This window comes from Poecilia formosa, unplaced genomic scaffold, assembly GCF_000485575.1.
Source record: "Poecilia formosa unplaced genomic scaffold, Poecilia_formosa-5.1.2 Scaffold4, whole genome shotgun sequence".
Lineage (NCBI taxonomy): Eukaryota > Metazoa > Chordata > Actinopteri > Cyprinodontiformes > Poeciliidae > Poecilia > Poecilia formosa.
The window spans coordinates 1584246-1596924 of record NW_006799943.1 but is presented as its reverse complement, the minus strand read 5'-3'; the positions used below and the strand labels follow the sequence as shown (position 1 = coordinate 1596924).

The 12679-nt window shown below is 44.4% G+C and overlaps 1 protein-coding gene across 6 annotated transcripts in view; it reads right to left on the bottom strand.

Moving 5' to 3' along the window:
• Positions 1-12679, bottom strand: part of bahcc1b (BAH domain and coiled-coil containing 1b) — a 78819-nt gene that overhangs the window by 24465 nt on the left and 41675 nt on the right. For all 6 annotated transcript variants that reach the window (XM_016675051.1, XM_016675041.1, XM_016675055.1 and 3 more), the window contains exons 4-11: positions 11178-11288; positions 8484-10430; positions 8145-8256; positions 7393-7583; positions 6884-7024; positions 4933-5123; positions 4259-4631; positions 2650-3513 (exon numbers count right to left, since the gene is read on the bottom strand). In XM_016675051.1, coding sequence (XP_016530537.1) covers positions 2650-3513; positions 4259-4631; positions 4933-5123; positions 6884-7024; positions 7393-7583; positions 8145-8256; positions 8484-10430; positions 11178-11288 — 3930 coding nt within the window. The remainder of the gene's footprint in view (positions 1-2649; positions 3514-4258; positions 4632-4932; positions 5124-6883; positions 7025-7392; positions 7584-8144; positions 8257-8483; positions 10431-11177; positions 11289-12679) is intronic.

The window sequence follows — 12679 nt, the reverse complement described above, 5'->3', positions numbered from 1 at the left end:
CTCCCAATCGCGTCCACAGCGACACGAACCCCACCAGCTGTATTAATAACATTCTCAGCAATGAGAGCAGAGCTGCTTTTTAAGTAAAACGCACTGGGATCTGGTGTTTTCCACGCCCCGGATGGGACTGACTTATTGATTTCACACCTATTACACATGCTAAGCACGCGCACGCACATGTAAACAAATGCACACTCACACAGCCTGTATCTCTCTTTGCAGCAGCTGAGCGACTTATGATTTTTACACTTATTAATTCCGTCAACAAGGCTTGCAGAGGCAGGATTTACACACAAGATTACATTGGTTTTATATTAAAAAAAAAAAGAAGACGCGAGTGAGAGGGAAAAAATAACAAAGGAGGAGGAGGAGAGGCAGGAGGAGGCAGTCTGGTTGAGAGACACAGGGACTCTGACGGAGGAGAGCAGGGATTCATCTGGGATTACTTAACAGCTTAGCCACATACACCGGTGTGTGCACGGCATGCATACAACACACACACAAGCACAGATGCTGGCATAAATAAAAACACTTTCTCTCAGAGGGACGAGAGGAAAATAGGAGCGCTTACAGGAGAAGTGTTTTAAAGGAAAGGGTCTAATTAGCAAAGCAAGACGACAGAGCCTGAGGGACACATTGGGCTGAGAGTCTGTACATGTGTGTCCTGGATCGTGTCTGAAGCTTAGCTCGTTTGTCCATCTCTGTGTTCCCTTAAAACACACACACACCACTCAACACACACACACACACACACTTACTCCCCAAGGGGGTAAATGTGGTTCTATGGGAAGCAGCTGAGAGTGGGAGCGAAAAGGAAGGAAACAGGACAGTTAGAGAAACATTTTTGAGGGTTTGTGTGTGACATTATAGACATCTGGATTTCACACATGTGCATTTCACACGTCTCCCAGGTCACCTTTTGTTTTGGGTTTGCGTAAGTTATTTTTCTTCTTCCTTGATGTAATTTTCTGGCCTCAAAGAGCTAGTTTGGAACGAAGTAATGTCTGCAGGTTAACAGTTCATTTATCTGAAGCAGTCATATTGATGTCATATCCTTTAGCTGATTTTAGCTATTTAAAACAAGTCAAAGTGTAAATGTTCACATTCAGATTGGCAGGTATGCAGTCAGTTTTTGGGTTGTTTCTGTCTTCTCAGCTAAACAACATTAGTGTTGCCACACAAACGAACGTGTTCTGAGGCCACCGTCTGGATCAAGCCACTAGATTAGTCACCACTTTTTACCATTTATCATTTATAGCTTGTCAATACACTCTAAGTCCGCCAATAGGGAAGGAAACTGTTGGATTTTTTCCAGTGGCATTAAAGATGGTACATCCTGTTCCTTTTTAAGCCTCACCGTTATTTAGAGATTATCACGAGTCACAGCTGATCAAGGATGGATTGCTACAGTTAGCGGTCTCAGCACATGTAATTTTGGCTACTAATAGAGTTAAGCTGATGAAATAGTGACATTCTAACAACAGCCTGTGAATCTTCCATCATCGCGTTCCTGTGGTCCAATGAGATGCCAGAGACAGCATACAGTGTTTTGTTGTGGAACAGTGTTGGTCAACCCTGCATTTCGTCCTTCCATTCCTCCTAAGCTAGTTATCAATCTATTAGCAGCTGCAGACTGCAGGCTACCACTAATTTATTGCAAATTTTATGCAAAAATGTCAAAAAAAATATTTGGTTTTATTGACTTCTATCCCTCACTTATAGGTGTCAGTATTTCTTACTACACTTCTGCCTCAGCCTTACCTGATGTCAAGTTATTGTTTTTGATCAATATGGTGAGTAACAAAAATTAAAGTTTTTTAACAATAAAAATGTTTGTGTGTCAAATCTGTTATTTTTTTCTCATCTTTTTTCTTTTATGTGCATTTATAAAAGGGACTTATTGAGGAAAAAATAATACAATTTCTTGCAAATATTGCTGAAGTAACAATATAAAATCTGTTTTTCACTGCAGAAAAAATTCACAAAAACATTCAGAAAATCTTGGAGGGACTTTCCTGAGATATTCCACTATGAGCAGACCGGGAAGATGATCCAAGGTACTGGCCCTTACACAATGGCCCTTAATTCCCTATGGTCTGAGTGGGAGTCCACACAACTTCTGAGCTATTTAGAGAAATAAATTATGAGGTGTTCCTGAAATAAGCAAAAACTGTAGGTTGTGAGTTCTAGGTGCTTAGATATTATGGTGGACAAGTTATACAATAATATGACATCACTTCTTTAAATTAGCGTAGCTACATCAAATAATAGTTTACCTTGTCTGACATATTCAACTGGACCTAAACCTTACAAAAAAACATCTGTTTGGTCATTTTGCACCGTTGAATTGACTCCTATCCAAACCTACATTCCCCCAAAGGACTGGTGGGAGAAGAAAATTACATCATCACTGAGGTGATATCTTATGTTTTTATGTCTTTCAATACAATCTGTATGCCTATAAATAAACTTCCCAAAGCTGAAACAAAGGTCCCCATAGGACTAAGTGTTAGCCTCTCATAGTTCTCATGATCTCTTCACTTCAGTGCAGACACACATAGATATGACATCTGTCTGCTAGTGATAATTTTAAGGTCTCAAATATGAAGTGAAAACAGTTTAAGAATGGCAGTTAAAAGTTCTTCTCACCTTCTTCCTCCTTCTCTTTGAACTCCCTGCTCCTTCGCTTGATCTCCAGCTCAGCTAGTTCCCCCAGTATTTCCATACCATGGTGAGAAGAAGGAGATGGGCTCTGAACTACTGGTGCCGGCGGGTACAAGGCATCTCTGGTGGCACACAGAGCCGCAGCAATCAAGAGCTCCAAGCTCCACATGTAAGCCCCTTCCAGCTGGGCTGTTGTTGTCAGAGTGGAAGAGGGGAGCGGGTCAGCAGAGGGGGAAACAACAGAATATTCTACCAATTCCTCATATGGACTTTTCCCACTCCCATCTTCTTCCTCTTCCTTATCCACAACCACCTCTACGTTCTCTTCCTCATTGTACTGATCCTTCTCTGGCTCCCTGTTTGCAGGCTCTACAGGCATAGAGACAGTACATTCAGCTGGTTCAGGCTCTGTTTTCTCATTCTCCCCCATGTCATCCTCTTTGATGCACTCCCAATCATCTCCCTGCTCTTTGGACATCTGAGGCTCTGTTAGGCCACCCAAAGGAACATCCACTTTCAGGGTTTTGCCTGCTGGGCAGAATGGTTCAGGAACTGGAGCTTGGAAAGGGCATGACGGTGATCCGGAAAGAGCGCTCTGGAGTTCAGAGACAGAGCATCCTTTTGATTCATTCTCGGACTCCATCGCCTTGCAGTCTGTTATATTCTCTTCTTCCCTTGCTCGCTCTTCGGTGAGAGGCTGGATGGTGCATTGTTTAGAGAAAGACTTGGTTTCAGACGCTGTTGGCTGTTCTTCCAACAAAGGTTGCTCTGCCGCTCGCGCTTCAGGAGGCGAAGGCCCTGCCTTGTAACCCATGGAAACTGGAGAGAAGCTATATACAGGTGGCAAGTCTGGTGGAAACAAAGTGAGAGCAAAAGTCAAAGTTTGACATAAAACTAAAAGTAGTTCTACATGTCAGAAATCTGACGTAAGACACATAAAAATGTACAGAAGTAAACTCTGGCCTGGCTTCTATGCCTTAACTTCATTGGCATTCTGTTCAGGCAGACAAGATGAAGCATGTGATTACAGTTGACATAGTACATTAACATCGAGGTGCAGAAAACACTGAGTGTGTTGGTGTATATTAAATATACAGAATGCATGCGTGTGTGTAGAAGTGTGAGTTTATAGATCTACGTTGGATATTGATGACACCCTGCTGTTTTCCTATGATTGCTGCGGCAGCCCTGTCACCTCACTCTCATTTTATTGATGATATCCCTCCACCCCCTGACAACACAGCCAGATGAATGTGTATCCTTCCACCTGTACTTTTCCAAGGACCCCTGAAGGATAAGAAGGCTTTGTCTGAAGATATCGCTGACCTTCCTCTTGTGATACACGTGTGCGCCTGGCAGGTTGCACTCATGCAACACAAAGAGTGTCCATATGTTTTCTTTGACCTTAATGGCTGGCCTGCCTACCGTCTTTCTGTAGCTTTCACAAATACACTCAAGGACATATGAAGCAAAGGCCCGGCTTCAAACAATTTTTGCTAAACTAAAAGGAAACCATGTTTTAAAGATATACACCATGTTTTAGCAACCCTGCCTGTTTTTTCTATCTCAATCTCTCAATTTTCTGTTAACCCACCTGGCTCTAAGGACTGAGGGTAGTCCTGAGGTGGTTGCCCTTCTCCTCTGTCGCTGACTCTCTCCAGTGCTTTGGAAAGGTGTGAAGGGGCAGGGCTGAGGGCCGGAGATCGTGGCGCTGCCGCCGCTGGGCTCGGGGTCGGAGTCAGGGGATTTGGCGGGTGTGTCAAACGCGATGATGGTGAGTGGTAGCAGGGTGACTGCCGACTACTTGGACACAGCCCCGGAGACGGTGTGGAGGTCTTAGGCAGAGGAAGGGTGTGAGAGAAGGGTTTTGCTGCATGGGTGGAGGCAGAGGATGAGGAAGAAGATGGAGTTCTGGAAGTCGGAGATCCATTTGGCGAGTCGTCTATTGTGATTGTATCATGTTTTCTCTTTTAAAAAAAGGAAATGAAAAAGATTGGTGGTGCAAGAATTCTTGGAAGCATGGAAATTCAAGTTTATTCTAGTTAGTTCAAGGATTACTTTTTGCAAAAGGATCTGGTTGCAATACTAAGCAATATCATCACTATTATAATATGCTTTCCTTATATTGTGCAGCCCTACATCCTATACTATCAACAAATACTTTACTGTGTTCCAATCCTAACTCCCTGAAAGAGGAAGTTGGCTCCGTGGATCAGCTTACAACTTTCCGACTTGTTCTGAATCTCATTACTTGAAGGCCAAACTTACTTGTCCTAAGGGGAGTCGCTGCATGTGTTCCATAGCTCGCTGCTGTTGCTGGTGGTGCTGATGCTGCAGGGCGTACAGATCCTGCTGTTGTAGGAACGAGGGGCGCGAGTAGACTGGGTGGGGCTGCAGGTGAGGGGGAGCTCCTCTGGCTCCATACATCGAAGGCCAGAGACCTGACTGCTCCAGAACATCTAGAGGAAGAACCAAAGGAGAAGATGGGACTTTACTGAGACCTTTGCTGAGATAGATTGAGAATGTTAACAAACTTAGATTACTTAGAACTACATATAAGCAGCAATATTTTGCAATGAATTTGTCAGCTCACAAGATGAGTTGATAAATTCTAACATTTTTATGAAATGAGAAATGAGGTCTGGTGGGAAAAAATTGTTATCCCCATTTTTTGTTGTCATAAATAGAGCCAAGGTTTCAATTACAATTACCAATCTATAATCAGCATGGAATAATTGGGTCCAGATTTGATTAACACTATGTTTTGCTTAATGTAATCCAGTTCTAAATGCTAAAATGCCTGAAAAATGTTTATTTTTGTGTTTTCATAAGTGGAATAAAAGTTTCACGATTCTCACAGTGTGTTATAAAAATTAAGTCCAGATGCATGTTGGGTAGCCAACTGTAGTAATGTTCTTGTCCATCAACAACGTTTGTTTCATCTACAGATAATCCAAAAACAGTCTTTATTATCCCACTCCATTAACAATACAGGCCAACATTTTTTTCTAGTCTCAAACATAGACACTGAGATACAAGCTTAAAAAAACATAGCTTTATATTTTGGGCTTATATTATCCTACACTTACTTCACCAGCTAAAGCTACATCCTGACAGCCGGTAGATAGTGCTTCATTTTAACAAGAACATTTTTGAGGTTTTAATATTATGTGATCTTGTCACGCCCCCTAATTTCACCCCGATTTTCTTTTTCTGAGGACATGGTACTTTTTTGCTGGGAAACCTGCAGGCTTTCACCCAAAGACACACACACACGCACACACGCATCCCCTCCTTGGCTGGCTTGTCGCTGGGAACCTTTGTTCTGTGAGATTAGCCTGAGTGGGCTAATGTTTCCCAGGGGAAGGGTTCAGTGGATGCACTTCCCCTCTCTGCAGGAACTCTCACAGAGCGAGTCAAGGGAGGCGGGAGATAATTAAATTTCACAGCCTGTTTGCAAAGCATCATCCACACACACACACACACCCACACACACACACACACACACAGTATTTATTTCTATCTTCACAAGGACTTCCATCCATTTTTTTATTCATTTCTATACCATAACTGTAAATGTAACGCTGTCCCTATCCATCACCAGTAAATGCCCAACCCTAAACCAAACCTAAACTCAATTCACATCTTAGTCTTAAACATAACCCCTAAACTCAAAACAGCACTTCTTATGTGGGCCTGGGCTTTTGGCTCTAAAAGGAGCAGTGGTCCTCATAACATTGTATTTGTTGGGAAAATGGGATTTACAAGTTAAGAAATGCTAAAACACACACACACACACACACACACACACACACGCACACACACACACATTGAGATTTGCAAAAAAAAAACTGTAACATGTTGCTTTAGACATTAACATGACTTTTAACATGCACACAGTCTAAGCATCTCTACACTCTACCACAAGAGGGATGAAATGCCAGTTCAAATGGTTTGCATAATGTTAGGCACATGCAGAGGGGGCAATGGAATAGCCGCTCCCATTAACAAAGCAATAAAACATTGTCCCACTGACGGAGGGGCTTAGTTGAGCATTATATTATGATTAGCCAGTGATACTAAAACTCAGAGAGAGGACTGGCAGCAGCAGCATCCATTGTACAAATGAGAAGAAAGCAGGAGGCAGCAAGGCAGTAAGCCTGAGTACACAACAATCATTATGCATACTGTTGTTGCTGTGAAAGTCTGCTTTTCATACCGAGAGGATGATGAGGCCCTGGTTCTGTAGGAAGAACCACAAGAGGGGAGTTAGGATCTTGGCTGAGGGACCCCAAGACTGGCTGTAGAGGGTTGGCAAGACCTGGTGGGAAGCTGGGGCTCATCCCCACATGGCTCAGACCTGAAACAGGAAGGGGGTAAGGGAGTCCACACAGCTCTGTTAAATCACAGAAACTCTGATCCATTAATACATCCTTGTAACCTTTTCACACTTTGTCATGTTGCTTCAAACACAATGTATTTTATTTGGATTTTATGTGCTGGAACATCGCAAAATATTGCACAAAATTTCAAAATGTTTATAAATAAATTTAAAAAAATGGAATGCTTTTATATTTCTTATTAATTAAGATTATTACATATACTTTTTAATTTAAAAAGTAAATAAGGGAAAAGGAAAAAACATGAACTTCAACAATAAGCCATCATTTAAAATGGAAACATCAAAATCAAGTGTGAAATGGCTGGAGGCTCTGTGTTAATTCTCACCGTATGAAGGGCCCATCCAGAGGGAGGGACTTCCTGTCCTCTGCATCCAGTGGCGGTGAGCTGGGTGAGCATGTGCAACAGGGTCCCCTAATTGGCTTGCTCCACCGGGGACAAGGAGGTGAGGGGTCAGGTCACCGTGGCAGCTACTGGATGGGTGGATCCGAGCGAACTCCATGCAGTCCTTGTTTTCCCTGCAATGGCGTTAGGCGAGGTGAACTTTGTCATTATGTTGATTATCCCTCTTATTGTCATCACCATCATCACCATTATTATGATCATTATCTTCATCCGTGTCATCTTCATTACCTCTACCACCATTATAATCATGAAGAAAAGGAAATGTGACGGCAACTGGAACAGCCATCATCTTGTGCCTGGTCTATGACTACTCATTATATGTTTTCTTCCCTTAATATGACTACATAATAAGAGCCTGATACTTCAGAGACATCCGTATTAGTCCCTGTAACATTAATGCACTACATCTCATCTTCAGGAGAAAGAGAGAGATGTGAAGTAAGAGAGCGAGGAGGTACAGAAAAACCACATCAAAGGGTGAGAGGAGTAAATGGAGTGAGGGGCTGAGAGAAAAGAGGAGCAGGGCTTCAGACTGGCAGAAAGAAGCGAGGAAAATAAAAGAAGTGCAGCTTATCAGATGAGAGGAAAACTGAATAGATGCTACCTTTGCGTGCATGCACGCGCGTGTTTGTGTGTGTGAGTGTGTGTGTGTGTGCTTGTATTTGTGACTCTACCTGATGACCAGTTCTCTATCTCTGTCGTGGTGATGAAGACCAATCTGGTCCTCTGACATCCTCTTCCTCTCCTCCAACTCCCGACCAAGAGGATACACAGTGCGCGATACTCCTGAGTTACCAAGACAACAGGACAAACATGCTCACTATTTTCCAGAACCTGTGCTACGTGCACACAGGATATCAGAGATGGTGCTTTTCTTTCTGCATGGTGAGTTCATGCAGAAGCAGTCGAGTGTGTCTTGCTTCTTATATTTCTTATATTTTGGCTAGCAACAAAAAAAACAGTAATTACCAAAATGGACGAAACAATAATAAAAGCAGTATATGGTGTCTTACCTTTCAGGCTGGGCAGCACCCGGCCCTGTCTGCTATTTCCAGGAATGCTGTCTGGAGAACGATGGGGGGGCCTGGCTACAGCGACAGCAATACCCACCGGAGGCTGTCGGACCTCCCCCTCTCCGGCTTCTCCGGCCTCCTTTGCACCCCTGTCAGTCTTTTCACCCTCGTTAGTGGAGCCACGGCGAGAAGGGAGAGATTGTTTGGAGGGGTCTTGCAGGGAAGTGTTGCTTTTAGCTCCTCCTCTGTCGGTCCTCTCTGATCTCTCCCCACTCTTGTTAAGGCAGCCCAGACCTCCAAAGGGGCTCCGCTGTGGCAGTAACAAAGGTTGCTGAGAGCTGTAGTTCATAAGGTTCTTCATGGCACCTCCCTCACCATCAGTTGTGTGTGGCAAGGAATGGGACAGCGGAGGAGGCTGTTTACTAACTGATCCAAGATGACTACCTTTTCTCTGGTCATCTTGCTGGCTCCCCAGAGCTCCCCATGAAGATGCTGCCTGACTTCCATCCCTTAACTGCTCCTCTGTGGCTGCAGTCTGGTTGTTGTGCTGCTGATGTCGTATCCTTGCAACCTTTTGTCCTTCCCTCTGAATTCCAAGTCCAGATCCCACTTTTCCATCTGGACTTGAGAGAGAACAGTCCCTTAGTGAGGAAGTGCCAGAATCAGAACTGGTCTTGGCTTGTGGGAGATGATGGCAAATCTCATTTGCAACATCAGCATCTTTAAAAGAGAGATTTGTTTCTAAGCTGCAGGACCGAAGTTCAGGTTGAGAAATTCCGTTGGAGCCAGGTTTGTTGAAGTGATGTGTCTGCTGATTCCAATCAGGAGGTTTGTCAGCTTTGCCATATCCCATCTGCTGTAGGTGGGGCTGGGATTTGTCCTTCTTCTGGCAGCTACTAAGGCGGCTGGGATGGTGAGAGGGACTTTCATGGGATCCCTCTACGGTTTTTTCATCTTTTCTCGTCCCTCCACTTGCTCCATGGCAGTCAGGGGTGGACATGTCCCCTTGTGATCCAACCGAGGGCACATAAGTTGAGCCATTGACCTTTGCTTCCCTGCTGGATCCTCCAGGGCTGGATGTGGGCTCTTTTGAAGGTGTAAGTGTTAGAGGTGGGGGAGGACAGTAAAACTCAGGATGCGGGTGGTGATTTGCAGGGTGTAGCCACCCTCCAGATACTGTGGAGCCTATGTGTAAGGTATGAGGTGGTGGTGGAGGTGGTGGTGGTGGTGGTGCAGGTGGTGGAGGCATGGAGTAGGAAACTACAGCGTGAGGAGTCGGGGGTGTCAGGAATGCCGCTGCTGTAACAGTTCCTCGACGCATACATTCAGATGAAGAAGTTGAAGAGTCACTGATTCTCATTTCCCCAGTTATGGGAGCATCTTTTGAGCCTTGCCTGCTTATTCCAGATGAAAGTCTGCTTGCCCCACCACCACTGCAGCTGCTTAGTGTTCCACCTTTTGCTTCACAGGCACCCTCTGACCCTGCCCCACTGGACAGTTTACAGGCACTCATAGGTTTTGCTCCCTGACTACCCAAGTCACTGTCTTTATACTCTTTGTGTCGCTCTAAAGAGTTTCTGTGGTCTTGTTCCCGACCCTGGAAGGAAAGATGCGGAAGAAGGGCATGGTGTGGATGGGAGTAAGCTTGGTGGACGCTGGATGGAGTGGTGGCAGAGTTCATCTGATGAGAATGCTGTTGGTTGTGAAGCTGCTGCTTTTCTTTGCTGTCCTGGTGTCGCTCTTTGCTGCTCGATTTTTCCCTCTCTTTTGACAAACCCCCCTTTTCTCCCACATCTTTAATGCTCTTCACACCTCCTCCCCCACTGTCTATCTCGCGACTGCAGGGGCCAAGTGGGTGGCCTAAAGCTGTCCTGGACAGTGGAGGAAGGCTGTGATTGGTGGAGAGTAGAGCAGACTGGGGAGGAAGGCCTCTCAGGTAGAAGTGATCTAGAAGAAAATGAGAATTTGAACATGTACATGTAATAATTTCTTGAAACTTATTTGTAAATCAATAGCTTCTTTAACAAAACACTTCAATAATAAAACTTAGATATCTTTTAGGTGTGTCTATGGTTATGTAAAAGAACCAAGGTGGCAAAAGAGATTAATTTCAACACAGTCACTGTCCCACATCAGCTGTTTTGTACAAGAGTAAACCTGCATTGCAGCTCAAGAGTGTCTGGTGATTACAGACAGTCTGAGCAGCAAGCTGACCAGGGGATCTATGGCAAAAACAGAGTCCACCCTTGTGTAGTGCATCATTGACACTCTTTATTTCTTGCTGTTAACACACATCAAGTGAGTACAAGAAAGCCACTGCACCTTTGGCGAAGAGGTATTCCTTTTGGAGGGGTGTCACATGAAATTAATACAAAATGTTAAAAAAAGATGTCACTCAGAACTCATGTGTTAAACCCGTTAGGAGTTTTCTGACTAGTATTTTATACATAACATTCTCCATCAACCCTGCTGAGCCCCCCTTGAATCCATGATGCCAGTTTGATTTTATAAAGCTAGCCTGTGTGACCAGGGTTACCTGGTGTGTAGACGTGTAGATCTTTGTACGTTTGTGATGGCTGATGTATTCAAGTCAACTTTAATTTTCATTAAGATTAGGGTTATGAATGAATGCTAATTAAAGGGTTTGCAAGTTTTTTTCCCCTTCACAACACACAAGTACTCTGAAGCACTCACCTTTTTGGGTTTCATAGAAGCGGGGCTGTCCATAGAGACTGCTGCTATGGTGATCCAGGGCACTCATGGAAAGAAAAGGAGAAGCAAGACTTCCTGAATAGCCCGGGTACCCTGTCAATAGGAAAGGTGGAAGCAAGAGAGAATTCATGTTTCTTCCCAGCGTTGACATTCAGCAGCACCCTACACAAACAGTTTATCTCTGCAATCTATCATAAAAGACCCTAATTTTGGAAAAACACTGAAAAACTACAGCCAGTTGGTTCTATTTTCACCATAAATGCACTCTTGCACAAACATGCCAGATGAGTTGACATTATTTACAGTGGACAGAAGGGTGACAGAAACCACAGCCGACCACTACTGCCAAGTGTTTGCAGATTTTGAATGGATGGAATTTGCTCTTCTACAAAACACAGTTTTCCTCCCAAAACCCAAGACGAATAGGAGAAAGCATCACTCCCACTCCTCGCCCTGAAACACACACAGCGAGTCCTCCAAGGAGGTCACTGGGAGGTGAATAATCGTTTCACTTTGTTCCTTGTCTTCAAGGACGTTGAACTATGTTGTGGGATTGAGGAGATCTTGGCAGACCCACATATCTTTAGAAAATGGTGCTAGATTATGTGGCTGTGCGGATGCTGGAGTCTGTTTTCCAGAAGTTGGTTTCATGCCCCACAGAGTGTCCTTGCTGGCCCGTTAATTGGCAGCCGTTAAAAGTTTAATGGTGGTGGCCAAAGTAAACAGCACTCCATAAAAACTCATCCTACGCATTCCACAGTCACACAGCAAAACCAGCAACACCCCCACGCTGCTTCTAGTGTGCATGTGTGTATGTGTGTGTGATTATTCTGACTGGTTAACAACCAGTGAATCTAAATAGTGACAATTAGCCAAAAGGCTCTATCAGCCATCTAAGGCCAATCCCCTGGGTAATGATGAGTGATAAAACCAGGGGGGAGGGAGATAGATGGAACTGGAATGACATGGAGTACCACTGAGGCCAAAATGTGGAGAGAAAATAAAGTAAAGGAAGAGTAAAAAAGGAGGGGGTTCAATGGTTGGATGAATGGGGAGATGGTCGGGGGAAACAGACACTAGAGAGGAGCAAGGCTGTCAATATGAAAAGTCATGAGTGTGCTGCTGCTGTGAGGCATACGGAGAGAGGAGCGGGGGATGTGTGTGTGTGTGTGTGTGTGCGTGCGTGCGTGCGTGTGTGAGTGTGTGTGTGTGCATGTGTGCGTGTGTGTGCTTGTAATGGAGAATGGAAGATGAAGGGACAAGCGAAAGGAAAGTGGAGAGCTTTGAGATGCTGGAGATGAGAGGACGAGAGAAAGAGGTAAAGAGATGAGGAAAGGCGGCACGAGTACGGAGACATAAAACAAGGACAGGTGTAGAAGAGCCAGTAAAAGTAGAGTGTTGTATGTGTGTGTGTATTTGTTTGTGTGTGTGCGTGTGTGTGTGCGCCTGTGTGTGTGTGTGTGTGTGTGTGTGTGTGTGTGTGT